Source organism: Culex pipiens, chromosome 3 (genome assembly GCF_016801865.2).
Source record: "Culex pipiens pallens isolate TS chromosome 3, TS_CPP_V2, whole genome shotgun sequence".
NCBI lineage: Eukaryota > Metazoa > Arthropoda > Insecta > Diptera > Culicidae > Culex > Culex pipiens.
Genome location: NC_068939.1, coordinates 122,735,978 through 122,751,713, shown reverse-complemented (window position 1 = coordinate 122,751,713; position 15,736 = coordinate 122,735,978). Strand labels below are relative to the sequence as shown.

Genomic DNA, 15,736 nt, shown 5'->3' with positions numbered 1-15,736 from the left:
AAACCCTTTCAAAAAGTTATTTTTGATTATAAAATTTTGTACGCAAACTTTTGAGTTAAAATTAAATCGCTCAGACGGAGTGACACTAGGCCAAATGCTCAAGTGTTTATTTTTCTAATTTCTGTTATTACATTATTTTAATAAAATATTAAACAACATGCTTACAGCATAAATATGTTCAAATTAGGGTCAATTTTCACCCAAAAAAACGCACCACCAAAATGCGTGTGTAACCCGAACCCAATCATCGTAATCGGTTTTCTTTCTTTTCCTCCCCAACTTTGTGCTCACTCTCTATTAGTCGTGGTCTTTCCACCAAACATCATCATCGTACCACAGTCGTGTATCGGTGTTGAAACCCCGAAGAAGAAGCGCAATGATAATTTCGCACTTTTTTCCGTTTTCGCTACTGGTTTTTCCGCGCGACCACGAAATGTTCAACACTGATCAAAGTTGACACATGAGATTCACGATTTGTCAACAATGATGCTGCATTTGTCGCCATTTTGACTTAAAAAAATCAAAATTTTCGCCTTTCCGTGTCGAAAATCTCACCCACGAATCCAATGTGAGCGGTTCAATGCGTTAGATATGAACCGAACCAAGAAAGAAAAAAGAGAGGTTCACAATTGATAATAAATTAGAAAAGAGGAACAAAAGAAAAAAAACACACACACACACACACACACACCAAAATTGACGGTTCACTGCACGCGCAGTCTGGAGTCATAATTGCGAACCGCGTGTGTAGGCGTTTGTATGTCTGCGCGTCTTGAGTAAAAAAGACAATATATTTTGTATCAAGTCTTTTTTTCCCCGCTGTCGATTTGAATCAAAATGCAACAGCAAAAAATCGCGGTGAAGGTTGCGCAATCTACTTTTTTATCAGCAAGTGAGAGGGGAAGGCTCATGTGGGGAGGGAATTTAACACGCACAATAATTTATTACTCGAGCCCTTCTAAAAATATGGTTCCTTGTTTGTGGTTTATGGTTTGTGCTTTTTTATCGCCTGTGAACACACGTTTTTGCAGCATTTTGATTAAACGTTTAGGCTTCGGCAACCTGGCAGGTTTAGGGGAAAGTTGTCAATTATTTGGCTTACTAACAATTCATTTAAAAAACACTAAAACAAAACCGCATGTCAAATTCATGATGTTTATCCCAATGATTCAAAATATTTTGAATCCCAACGTCAAAAGCCGATAAATCTCTCAAACGATCATGAATCACCACACCGCCTCAAATCGCCAAAATGCGTTTCGCCTTTTGGCCGGCTGTCAAAAAGAAAAACAACCCCGAAATCACGATCGCACCGAGAGAGAGTGAAAAAACCGCAAGTAAAAATATCACATCTTCCCCAAACTCACACACAGACGCGATCACCAACGAAGTCATCATTCATGCAGTGGCTGATCTCATACACCAATTAACAGTTTTTCTTCAAACTCACGCGTGCGCGTGTGAGTGTGTGCGTTCAACGAGCACAGGTTACGATTTTTGGGAGAGTTTGTTGTTTTGATTTTTGCTGCCACTTTCTTCGACCATTTATTGACCTCGCACGCTGCGATTTTCGGAGAAAACAGCGCAAATCGTGACTTGCAGAAAAGATGAGGAAATGAAGAAGTTGGGGTGGACATTTTTATCAGTGTAACTCTTTTGTTGACAGATTGAGACCTTTAATTTGCAGACCTTGGTGATAAAAGCTGTTAGCTTCCAACCTGTCAAAACCCTGCCAAATCTCTCAATTTCAGCACCTTTCCCCTAGCAAGACAAAGAAAGCACAAAGGAAGAGCGCAACAACGATTATGCAGCAGTGAAAGGGTCGGCCGCTCATCTGCTCTTTCTCTCGGCGATGACCTAAGCAGGCCACGATCGTGCGCGCACCAAGTCATGGCCACCCCGTCCGAAAATTTAGGTCTCTCGCCCGCGAAACGGAAAATCTGGGCGAGATCGGTCCGCAAGGTGTGGAAAGGGGGAAGGTTGGGAAAAATTTTCCCCGAATAAACAACTCGACTTTACGACGTTCTCGCGAGCAATAACACACAGACACACCGCACGGTCGGACGATCGTGTGTGGGATGCTCTCGCGGGAAATGTACCGTTCGAGCGGGCGAAGAAAAACACATATTTTTTTGGAAAATTTCCTACACCTCTAAAAATAACATTTTGCTGCCTCGCGGCTAACCAGATATCGAAGATGTGGGGCAGCGCCGAAATGAGATCGGCGAGTGTCGTGCGATAATTACCCGTTTCAGCTGCGTCTTCATGATGTTGTGCAGCTCGTTCCGGATGATGTTGAACTTCATCATGGTGTCCGAGCTGAAGATGGACCGTCCGAAGGCCAGACCCGGGTAGTCGGCGCACCGCTTCTGCCTCCGGTGTTCCCGCTCGGCGATGACCTCCGTTCGCTCGCTGGTGCAGCGCAGCTTGGCCCACTCCGCCACGTCCGGGTCGTTCTCGTCCGCTGGTCCGCCGACGCCTCCGCCCAGGCCGCTTCCGCCGTCCTCGCACGATGCCCCATCGCCGGATGCCCGCTCCAGCTTGTCCGCCGAGCGGACCTTTTTCCGGACCTTGGTAACGGTGGTGCCGCTGCTGCTGCCATCGGAATTTTTGGAAGATTTCTTGCTACTGCTGGACTTTTTCCTGCTCGCCGCACTGCTGGAATCGTCCGAGGACGGACTCTTTTTGCTGCGTTTCAGCTTCTTGCTAATTTGCTTGACTAGCTCCGGCCCGCTGGCGGCCACTTCCTCCTCCAGCTTACTCTCCAGCAGCGGGACTTCCCCGTCGAGCTCGAGGAGCTCCTCGTCGTCTATCACTATCACCTTGCTCGTAGTGCTGGTGGTGCTATTGCTTAACTCGCTACTAACTAGACTATTGCTGATGCTGCTGCTGCCTTTGTTTTTGCTTTGTTTAATTAGATCACTTTCAAGGTCCTCATCCTCCTCCTCCTCGCCGACTTCCGGGTTGAGATCCTGGCCCAAACTGTTGCTATTATTATTTACAAGATCATCATCGACGACGTCATCCTCGTCGTCATCGATTGCCATCATCATCGTTTGTTTGTCTTGAGCTTCCTCCTCTGCGCCGTCCTCCTCGGTGACATTCTGTGACACCAGCAGCTGGGGATTCGCATTCTCATCGATGATTATGTCTGTGTTTACTATGCTGCCTGCCGTTCCTCCTCCAATCAGCAGTGACGACGATGACGAGCTGCTGCTAATACTACCTCCTCCGCCGCCTACTATGACGGTCGACGTCGTAATCGCTGCTCCGCCATCGAAGGCCTCTCTCAGCGCTGCAATCACGTCCTCCGCTGGCACGTTCGACTTCCTGCTGCCGCCGAACCGTGGATGATGCTGGTGACCCCGTTTCCTACCGCCGCCACCGCCACCGTAGCCGCCCCCAACGGGAACGGGATTATTTTCGCACATTTCACTACCAACTCCACCATCGGCCAAACTTGCCGAACTTGTCGAACGAACTTGTTCTTGTTTTTTACTCGCTGCTGCTACTGCTGCTGCCTCTGCTCCTGTCACTGATGCCGAGCGCAGACGTCTGCTGGTTCTCGGTTCGGCTGCGCGATGGCGCTGCTGTTGCCTCGACTTTGCTCGGTTCGCCGTTTTCGCCTCATCTTCTTCCCAGCCACAGTTGACTACCGCCAGTGCCAGTGCCGCCTTCTCGCGGCCGGTGCTCGAACCGGCGTGGCCGCCACCGCGTGCATTTCGTGCCTTCTTGGCACGTTTCGCCCCGCCAACGCCGACCGGCGGCGAGCGCTTCTTCTTGCCGGTGAAGCAGTTTGATCTGCGCCGTCGATTGCCGTACGAAATCACTCCAATCATGCCTTCATCCGGACAAATAAACCGGAAAAACAACTATCGGCCGGCCTCACCGCAATCCACACACTATTTATTTGTACTATTTCTAGATCACTCGCTCGGGCCGCACCGAACCTACTGCTCCTGCTCCCTCGCCTTAACCAAACAAAACTATCGAGACTTTCACGGAGCAGCACGGGATGCGGTTTTCACTGCATCTCGTCTCTTCCAACAATGTGCCGGATAGTGTACTTATCTCATGAATGAAACTCCCAAAGCACGGTCGTCCCCGCCGAGCACGGTCAGACATTCTTCTCACTCGTGCTCCATCTCATTCTCACGACCCGGCGCGACTCGTGGTGTCGTGATCACGATCCACCCCCGCGCGCCGCTGTCACTTCCCCCCTTCGCCAACCCTACCCACGTCAATATTACCAATAAAAAAAGCAGTTTTATATAATTAGAAGATGATTGGTTCTGCCAACCCTGCTCCTTAGCATGCGAAAAGAAAGTCCAAGATGGCGGCGCGACATGTTCGTCGCTCGCCGGCCGCTTGACGTTTGAGGCCGCCACCGGTGACCAACCCGTCCAAGAATGCGGGCCGCGATCGCGCATGAGCCGCGCACCAAGATGACGCCATATTTAATACACCGAGCGTGTCGTGCGCCAAAAATAACTTTTTTTGCACGAAAGTTCGTGAAAATTTACCCCGCGTTACTACGCCGCTCCGCGGCAATTTATCATTAATGAGTCGCCATTTTGTGCGCCGCAGTCATAACTCGAGCGAAGCGAGCGCTGTCAAAACTGCCCAATCGGTTATGCAACAGTTATCTAACCGCGCGGTCAGTTGACATTCCTCCGCCAAGATGCACTTTGGGTTTCTGCACATTCCTGCGTCGACGCGGCTAAATTTAGCCGAACAAAAGCATGCGCTGCGCGACGAAGTTTTTCTTTTGGGGTCGCCATCTTGGTTTTTCTTTGTTGCGCGACGCAAAATGTTGTAACTTGGCGCAATAATGAGACAAATCCCATTTTTCACTTCTAAGTTTTCGTGAATGAATCCGTGCAAACGAACGGGTCAAGGATAAGTCACTTGACTTGAGCTGACTTGAGTCAGTGTCGTACGCATCAGCTTTTTTATGACTTTTGTGAAAATAAGAGCCGTGAACCGCTTCGCCCGGTGACGCAAGTCGGGACCGGAAATAATTATTTGGCAGGGGGGAGAATAATTTCTCACAAAAACACGACTGGTGGTCAAAAACATGCAAGCTTGTGAATACTTTGTCATAAGAAAAAAAATCGAGGGAGATGCTGTCATCGCTAAATTTGAATTTGCGTGTGCGGTTCGTGAGTCGTGAGAAAATGGGAAATTCCAATGCGTTCACGCCGGTTCACGCACCTTTTTTGCAGACGAAGTGTCAGAGGGATGCCATCAGATTTCTTGAAACGTAATTCTAACGATTTTGTTTCATAAGCAATAAAAAAATGAATTAAAAACAAATTATATTTTTGAACTTTATTTTGAAAAGATTTTTTATACCGTCAGTGGGGGGTTGGATCAAAGGGGGTTTTTACGGATTTTTCAATAACTCAGGTTCTTTTAAATGAAACTTAAATCTGTTCAAAGAGACATTTTGAGAAAACTTTGCTGAAAAAATCTTGTTAGTAGAACAAATCCTGTCAATTTGGCAGCTGTCTACGTTTTTGGCCAAAAATGACCCCTAAAAAAATCAACCTTTTAATATATTTTTTTTTTCAAATTGCTCGAAAAGTACCTAAATGTTTAAAAATTTCAATTTCCATCATTGTCACATGTTGATACGATTCCCTCGAACAAATAACAGTGTTGAATGTTTTGTGTTGACCCTATCTTTGTATTTGAGCATCATTTTAGTTTCATTTGACCCAATGTCACCCCCTCCAAGGTATAAGAATGAGTCAACATTCAAACGAGTGGAATTTAAGTTACAGCTCATTAAATTCCACCATACTTTGGGAAAATTTTGGTGCACTGTATAAAAACTATCCTATGTTAAGAATTCAATATAATTTAAATATTTTTTGTTATTCAGAAATTACGAGAGGTGTATTGTTTTCTTCCCCATAGTCTGTACCCACTGATGGTAAAGAGATTTTTATTAAGGGACAATAAACATACCACGTGGACGCTTTTTTGGAAATCTCAACCCCCTTCCCCCCCATCTTGGACAATTTCCATACAAATAAAATCTTTTGTGTATGGAACGTGGACAATCGCAAACGCCCCCACCCCCCCTATGGTGTGTTTTACAAAACAACTAACTATTGTTATTAACTAATAATTGAACTTGTATTAATTCCTTTAATATTATCAAAATACATGGGTTTTGATTAAAAATTAGAAGTACCGTAAACCGGGGTGACTTTGATAGGATTTCAATTTGTTTTTATAATATTTTCCATCAGGTAAGATTTTTCTCAAGATTATTATTTTTAAAACATGTACTGGGGTAGGCCACACGAAGTCCATGCACTATTTCGGAAAAAAAGGTTTTTCAAAAATGTTTAGAACAATAGTTACGTTAAAAATTCTTAGTTTTATTTCCGGGATGACTTTGATAGTCATAGTTTTTCTTGTTTAAATCATATTTAAGATGTTCAAACTTTATTTGTACGCTAAATGTACCATCACTTAAGTAGCTGCTATAGTTTTTAGGAAAAAATATCAATGTTTATATTTAGTTTACTTAGTTAATAAGCTTTTTAGCAAAATACATATAAATTTTAGGTAAAAATGTTAAAAAGTCGGAATTTTGCCTGAAATTTGTTAAAACTAGTTTTGTTTTTAAAATTATCGATTTATATACTGAATTCTGAGCACGAATCACAAGTTTTCACATTTTACATGAAATTTGTTCAACTGAAATTACCTATAAATTTGGAGATTTTTTTTAAATTGTGTTTCAAAAACACATATTATTTATTATTTACAAACTTTTTTAACCTTCTCCTAGTGGAAAATTGTCCAAAGAATCCGAAAATGCATTCCGTTTTCCGATTAAAAATCATGTTCATTGAGAAAATCATGACACTTTGAGAAGTTTAAAATAATGACTTTCATCAACATTTTCTTAACTGTAGTTAACTAACTTTTTAAACTTGTCAAAATTTTATGAAAAGTTCTTTTTGAGGTACTTTGAACACTTCTCTACCACGGTCAGTATGTTTCTAAACCATTCCTTACGTATTTTAATTGTACTCTTCATTTTGCGGAAAAATCGCAAACCTATCAAAGTCACCCCGGCTATCAAAGTCACCCCGTTTTACGGTACTCAATCTCAGTAGTACTCTAAAAAACTCAATCACACGTTTTAAACCCGTTTGAAATACTAGTTTTTATCTTTAAATTCTGAAAATACAGTTTTTAAGAAGATGTTTAGAATTAAAGAGGAATCCATGTTATACATTTGGAGAACTATCTTAGCTTTAACCCTTTAAGGCCAGAATTTACAAAAAAAAAAATTAGTTAATGATGGGAAAATGATCCTGAGGACCATACGAAAATTATAGGCTACTTTAGAATATTTTGATTTTTGGGTCATATAGTGTTAAAACAATCGTTTTATGGATGGACACCTTTTTTAATTGAAAAATATATTGGTTTTGGCTTTTTTTAATCTTTGAGTTCTCTCTACAATGCCGGAAAAAATCTTTTTTGTTTTTTTTTTATTTGAATGAAACTGTGTACATTATTTGCGTAAGTTCAAATCTTGGTGCTGAATAGTGGATCGCAAAACGCAAATTTTGAACTGTCAAAGTGGAACCAATTTACTGTTCGGTAAAAGTAGAGAGTATTGTTATCGATCATTAAACATTGTTTTTTTTTTGCAAGAATGAAAAATGTGTGGCTTTTGAGGATCTGGAGTTGAAATCAAGAAATCTTAAGTAAGATGAAGGCGAGATCGTCATTTTTTTAAAATAATGAATGGAAGTTGTTTATGGAGTGGATGCGGTTGTATCCATCCAGAAGCTGTCTTTATTGTTTGATTCCGTTTGAATTCGGTTTAATGAAAATCTTCTCTGTTTGTTGGAGCAGCTTCGCTTAAATTATCGAAGTTTTTTCGCTGGATCAGGAAGAGCTGCAGGATTCCGAAATTAGCTAGGGAATTTATCCACGACATCGCAGAATGACATTCTCGCCGCAGTTTTTCGTCACCCGTAAAAAAGAAAAAACTTTTTAAAACCGATCGAAACTTGAAAACACACACAATTTTCCAGCAAAAAATGACAAAAACCAGACAAAATAAAACACATACCCCTGATTATAAAACAGCTTTCTTTACCATTAAGAAAGTCATGCTTGTGCTTGAACAGCCTCCTACTTTGTAGATGCAAACAAAGTGGGATCATTCGAAAATCACGTTACGCTTTCTCTCTATTCATCACCCAGTTTCAAATAAGCCATTCTTCATTATTAATTTCTCCATACAATGGGGGCTATCCATAGAAAAGGAAGGCTGTAGGAATTTCTAACCGATTTGGTGTCTTTGGAAAAAAACACACTGAAAAAAAATTACCCCTTTTTAAATTGACTTTTTATTAAAAATAATTGATTTTGATAAACTTTACCCTCTTTGATTTTTTATATTTGGTATGTTTTAGTTGGTGATGATGATTTTTTTTAAATAATGATTTTTGAAAGATGTTAAAAAATATCCAGGACCACCTTAAAATTCATTTTTAGATGTGATTTTTTTTTTGAACACATAAACATATATATAAACATACCTAGAGTTTTTTTTTGTTTTCCATATGTTTATAGGACCAATTAAAAAAAACTCTAGATATGAAACACAATAGCTTATAGGACATTTAAAAAAAAACTCTACATTTGACCAACTAGTTCTTTTGTATTTTTTGATAAATTGCACCGTTTACGAATTAAAAGCATTTTCAAGTAAAAATTTCCAGAATTTTTTAAATAGTGTACATTTTTGCCAATCACTAAAAATAAAATTTAAAAGCTGAGGAAAGTCTTTACAATTACCCCATAGCTCAGAAGTTGGCACTTTTGTATGAACAGTCCCCAAATTGGTATGGAAAAAACCAATGGTTTATTTGGAAATATTTGACAAAATGTCATCTAAATGGCGATTGGTAACGCTCCATGCAAACATTTTTTTGTATAAACAATTGTTGGTTTGAAATTTCCAAAAAGGTATTCACGTGGTTTATGGATGGTCCCTTACAGAAATTCCGCATTTTGCTTTCATCAATGATTAGTTACCTTTTTTGCAAAAAAATACAAAAAAAAACCCTTTTCAAATAAAATCCAATCCGAAAATATTGCTATGAATAGAGGGCTGTCGTTAAAAATTTTGAACTTTTTTATCAGTTTTATAAATAACAAAACAGCATAGAAATAAATGAAAATTAGTTAAGCTTATACCATTTTTATTCGTGATTTAAGTATCATTGTCATTATCACTAGCGTGCCCAGCTTCTCCAGGAAGGTGGGGCATTTTAAAAATTACGTCGTTTATGGACATTCCCTGACCTAGTGGTCATCATAAAAAATTCAACCTTGTCATCACTTAAAATACAATGAAAAATAGAGTTCAGCTTGCAGAATCAAATAAAAAATCAGATCAGCTAGGTTTTTTCAAGTTGAACTTTCGTATGATAAATCTCATAATCTCTATTATTATTGATTATATTATATTGATAAATCTCAATCATCTCTATTATTATAATGACCAATGTCCTTGTAGTTTTGAAATATTCGAGTTGATATCATAATATTCGCTATCAAAAATTTAAATTTCCTTCCTCACAATGAGATTTGCAAAAAAAACTTTAACTGTTTGATTTCTATCGAAAAGTTTGGGAGCGATTTTCTTTTGCATAATTCGCCTCTCTCTTTCGCGGGCGAAGAAAGTTCACCAGCGAAAAAGATTTTTTATCAATTATTCAATCCCTAATTCTGAATCAAGATTTTAATTTATTTCTTTAAAAAATTAAGGTCGACCGAGATTGATAATTTTAACAATCTTGATATGAATTTGATATAAAAGTGAATTGATGATTTTCTCCTTCTTCATATCTTCTCATTTTTTGTGATTGTGTTCAGCTCGTTTCCTCCCTCATATAAATGATTACAGCTATGAACTTCCCGGTACTTACGTTCTGGAGAGCCTTCTCCTTCTCCTCCAGCTTGGCGTTGACCGCCATCAGCGCCTCCTGCGTCTGATCGAGGTCATTCTCAATGGCCTGGATCTTCTTCTGCAGCTGGCGGGCCTCTTCTTCGGCCTTTTCCGCGCGCAGGTTCGCGTCGCGGGCCTGCTGCTCGCAGAGAAGGGCGCGGTCCAACGCGTTGTCCTTCTCCAGCTTCATCGCCTGCATCTTCTTCTTAATGGCATCCATTTTCGGTGGATTTGTGTGAGCTCACTTCACTACACTAAACGAGAGAGAGAGAGGAAAAACCGCGGAAAACCGGGACACACTTGACACTACACACTTTTTTACGCGAGAGAAGAACCGCGTTTAACCGCACGTGACCTGTGGAAAGGTGAGAGAAAAGAGTTTGATTAGCGACTTGGGTCATTTTTGGCTGGAAGGATCACCCTGAAGGTTTCCGACGCTTCAATCTCCAAGAGAAAAGTGGTTATCCTTGAAGTAGGACCTAGGATCGTAATTTTCGTACCAATTGAGACGAGTAACACATCTGACAGTTCCGGATAAACTCAGACTAACCACCCAAAACTCAAGATCCCACAACTAGTTCAACCGAGTGACCGAGCACGGATTGAGACGTCGCAACTCTGATGCAGTAGTTCTGCGAGATACTAGCTCAGGCAGATCTTCAACCCCTTCCCCCGTGCGCCAACCGGCAGGTTGGCCAGAGCAAAACCAAACACAAAACGACACTCAGCGATAAAGTCAGTCAGTATAGTGGAAGTATAGTAAATTTAAAGTCCTCCCTCCGTACCATCGTGTCGACGTCGTCAGACGTGCTCCAGCCTGAAGTCACGGAGCTCCACCGCAGACCCGTGACCTTGGGGGATGCCCATTTTTGGTCATCGTGGCCACGGCGGGCGCCTTATTGCAAGCGAGCCAGTGCGAGCATGAATTTCAATTTGATTGCCTTTATTATGTCAGAGCGGGTTTCTGGGATGGGCAGGAGAGGTGAGGAGGAAAGAGGCTTAAGTTGGTGTTATTAAATTAACCCTCGAATGGGGTGGAACACGTTTAGTGCGATTAATATGGTTTAAACGATGTGATCAGATTACGGGTGGACGACCTTATTTCAGTTTTTTTTTAATTCACGGCTTGTTAAGGGTTAAGCGTGCCTTAGTATATCACAATATAAATAATCACCGTCCTTTTGTGAACTGAGAAGATCGTCATCACTTAGGTATGTAAAGTGCGCTTGATGTGATGAATAATAAAATTATTGTTTTTGTGCATTTTTTCTAAAGGTCCAATAAACCAAATTTTCAGTTTTTGCTTTTTGGGTGTTTTTTAATACCCCTGTCTCAAGGCGGTTTCAAAAACATCTAAGAGGCAAAATCTGGAAATTTGGTTTATTGGAACTTTTAAAAATACTCCAGATTTTGTGTTCGAAATTTTATTCTCTGACAATAAAGATTTTTTTGTATTTATGTGTGAAAGAAATTATTTAAAATACAAGCTAAGATTTTTTCCGCAACTACTCAAGTAATTTCGGAAAATTGAACCTAAATTCGGTAGATAGGTTGATAATTATTCGTTTTAGAATCGAGATTTGTGCAAATGTTGTTAATTTTAAGAGATGGTTCACCGACTTTGATGAAAGAAATCTATAAGTGAACAATTTTCTGACATCTCGGAAAACGATTTTTGTATTTTTCAATTTGGATGTAACTTTGTGTTTACCTTTTCTATGGCCAATGAAGATATTTTGCATCATTAGTTCGTCCATACATGTCTACACACATTTTTTGCAATATTTTATCTTGATAACGGATTTTCTGACCATCTTCGAAAAAGTTATTGTTAAATTGTTTAGGATTTATGAAAAAAATAGCTACACTCTTAAAAATTACCCGGTTATTTCATTCAACTTTTAACACATAAAAAATGAGTTGCGCAAAACATCAATTTTCAAATAATCTCGCTTTTGGATATGTTTAAGATGACAAAAATGACATCTTTTGAGCTTTGGCTCAAGTTGGTCGAAATTCAATTTATAGGTGACGATAGCTTAGACAATATGCTTCTGATTTTCAGAACCAAACAATAAAACATCGTGACATTTTCCGATTTCTTGGATGCAAATATTTTCAGAATTATCAAATCAACCCTAACATTTATAAAGGCCCAAACGATTTATTTTCGACCATGTTGGGGTAAATTTGACAATCTCGAAAAAAAAAATTAAATTGCTCATGAGCAATGGGTTTTTTTTAATGTGGCAACACTGCCAAATTAATAATGACCATTTTGACCAATTATTTTTATAGCCAAGAAGATGGCATTTTTTCATCTTAAATATATCAAAAATGGGATTTTCAGAAACGGTTTTATTGCGGAATCCAATTTCCAATATATGGTGTGAAAAGTTGATTTAAAAGAATAGTTAATTTTAAGAGTGTAACTTCTTTTCTGAGAAGTCTTAAGCAATACCTACAACTTTGTACACTCAACCCCCGGTGGTTGGTCACTTTTTCGTTTGACACTTTTTTAGTTTCTACCCCGTTGGTTGGTCAAAGTCAAACTAAAAAGTGACGAACAAAACAAACGTTTGATAGGGTGTGTGAACTCCGTGTAAAAGGGGTGTCAAACTAAAAAGTGACACGTTCGTTTGACAACAGTTGGTGTCAAACCATCGGGGTTTGAGTGTATCTAGTTTCCCATTTCGTGAACATTTGTTCACGCTTTAACTATTTTTTGTCCTTGCGCTAAACAAATCTGTAGAACAAATAGAAAAACAGGAAAATATTTTATTTTGTTACATTCAATTTTATTAAAGTAAGAAAGACTATTCTTGAAAAAGCTAACCATATGAAAACATGTTCAAAGAGTGCCGAAACTTTATTTTCATTACAATATAAAAAAAATTTCTTTTGTTTAACGTGTCATTTTTTGTTATGCTTTAACTTCTGTTTAAAAGAAAACAAAAACAACAACAATATTTCAAAGTTCTGTTCAAATTCAAAGTACTACTTACTTAACCAAAATCAAGTCATATGATTTTGAAGGTTGCAGAGCTATTGAATAAAAACAAAAAAAAAACTTTCTATTCAAAATATTTTTGTTTATTTCAAATATGAATTATTTTAAGATAGGACAGAAAAAAAGCCAAAAATAGATTTCTTATTCAAATTTACCCGAAAAGTCAGGGGACAGAAAAATATTCAGATAGATTACAAACGATTGTTAAGTACCGTCATCAGGCGAGGCAATGGGTCTGGGAGGTGAGATTTGGGTCATACAAAAATGCCGAAATTTGTGTGACCTAATCTCACCCCCAGACCCAATGTCACCCCTGATGACGGTATTAGAATTACATTACTGAACGTTTATTTTACAATGTTTAATCAAATTAGTCACTTTATAGCATTTTAAATGTTTTGAAATTTTAGGCAAAAGATTGAAAAATATTGATTTATAAATAGATTTCTTGAATTTATTTACAGAAACATATCCGAAATTGATACACATGACTTTTTTGATACTCTTTGCTTCATATATTTAAAATTCAGTTTAAAATTTTAAAAATATTAGTTTGGTAAACAACAATATGTATATTTTTTATAAAATGTGGAATTTCTGAAAAAGACTTATTGAAAAAAATGCTAAATTCTAGATAGATTTAGATATTTTTGTAATTCCTCTAAAAAGAAAAGGGTGAAACCATTGTTTGCTGAAAAGCAGACAAACAATATAAGAAAAGACAGTGTTGCTAGTGAATTAAACTTTACTACTTTAACCCTTTGAGGTCTGATGGGACATATTAAAAAAAAATATATATATTCTAAGCTAGCATATAATTTTCGTATGAGCCCGAAAATAATTTTCTCATCGCTATCAAAAAAAAATTTTTTTTCAAGATTCTAGCCTGAAATCTCTACAGAAAGAAGTTTATAGAACTATTTAATCAAGATAAATGACTTCCTGTAAAATATTGCATAATTTACATGCCATATTAAAATAAAGCATATTTTTGCAAATTCGAAGACTTCGTTAAGTTTGTTTTGCATTTCAAATTTTTAAGTTTCTTTCTTATGTTTATAGCTAAACTTGCTTGTTTATTTTTCAAAAAAAAAAGTTTTGGTAAAATACATGATAAGAACTGCATGACAACCGAATCGAATGTACTCGATTCACGATACCATCACCATAATTATAGAGTCCGATAAAATTCCAATTTCCCAATCATAGTGATTTCATAACCTTCAAAAGAAGCAGAAAAAACGACAAAAAATTGTCATTCATTGATCAACGCTCCACCACCACCATTCACAACCCATTTTAATCCGAAAGGCTGTGCGAGCGCGCGCACGATCGACGACCTTTACGTGGACACTCCCGTTCCCAGGGACGAACCCCGAACCGGACCCGCTTAAGAGATACCATCTCCCGCCAGGTTGTCCCCGGCAATTTCTTCTCGTTGAGCGTTTATTTTTTTTAATGGTCGCTGTCCCCTCAATTTGTCTGACATGTGGCGGCGCCACCGTCGCAGCAGGGTCATTTTTTGTTTTGTTTGTCGTTCAACGCGATCGACATTGATCCTTCAGGCTTGTCGGCGCAAAACTTGTTCGGGGAGTGGAAAGTGTCGCCAGCGCGGCTCAAGGATGCTGGGAAATGAGCAGTCAGTGCTCGTAAATTTGACAGTTTGAGAAGTTGAAGTAAGTCAAAATTACACCACTGGTGTCATCTTGACAGCTGTCAAACTCAGTGCTGCCAAATTATTTTAGTTGAGTTTTGTGTGGCAATTTTTATTATATATCTAGTCAAAAATGGATTTTTTGTGTCCGGTGCCAAATCGGGCTGGCGCCACTGCCCGTATGGAAACTGGAGCATTCATAAGTCACACCAAAGGCTCCAAGGTCGGAGGCAAAAAATGTCGAGCCCCGAGGCGCCGATTGCACCTTGCAATTGGTGAGAACTGGGTGCACTCAAAAGCACCCCAACCGAGCTTTATATTTCCCTATAAGGCAGATGCAAGTTCACCTGGCGGCGGCGGCGCAAAATACATTCCGAATACTTATACGGGCAATAACTAATAAATCTACAGTAACTGTCCGTCAGCGTGTCTGTCACACAACCAGTGCGAAACGGGTCACACAGATTCGAGTTGAAAACTTTATAATCGACCCATTTTAACCTCAAAAAGGTCACCCAAAAAAATTGGCAGCACTGCCTCCGCGTCAAAAAACATCTGTCAAACGGCAAATTCAAAATGGCGACGTTCGAGGAAAACGTGATTCGCGATTTGCGATAATTTTCCATGCACAAATCACGACAAAACTTGAGCTTTCTGTATAGTCTTGACACTGACTTTGACGGCGACGAGGTTTTTGTGGTTAGATGGCTACCGGTTTTTTGCGCGCGCGCGCGATATTCCTTCAAGGGGTTGTTATTGTTGGGTTGGCTGGGCCGCGTGATGACCCTCGGAGGAGTGCTTAGGTTGCAGCGGGTTCCAGTACCAGCTGGGAGTTTTGCATAACGAGAGAGAGAGCAACAAAAAACTTGTTTGGACTAGAATTTGCATTGATGTATGTTCTTGTCATATGGTTGATGAAAACATGGAGCGCTTTGTCGGAGCGGGGGCTTTGTCTAAGCATGACTCATGAGTTGGGATTTGTTGGAATAATTAGAGTAACTAGATGTACTCGTTGCCTCTGAACTAACAGAGTAGGACATTCTTACAGCATTCTAACAGAAATTTTCCAACGATA

General features: G+C 39.4%; 1 protein-coding gene across 23 annotated transcripts in view; it reads right to left on the bottom strand.

The window, feature by feature from the left end:
- The window catches only part of LOC120423279 (tropomyosin-2), a 95,696-nt gene that overhangs the window by 67,772 nt on the left and 12,188 nt on the right, over positions 1-15,736 (bottom strand). For 8 of the 23 annotated variants that reach the window (XM_039587038.2, XM_039587040.2, XM_039587036.2 and 5 more), the window contains exon 2: positions 9,978-10,352. In XM_039587038.2, the coding sequence (XP_039442972.1) occupies positions 9,978-10,217 (240 nt within the window). In that variant the 5' untranslated portion in view covers positions 10,218-10,352. Of the gene's footprint in view, positions 1-2,246; positions 4,056-9,977; positions 10,353-15,736 lie in introns of those variants that run through there. The other 15 variants (XM_039587023.2, XM_039587024.2, XM_039587034.2 and 12 more) reach the window with 11 other exon arrangements.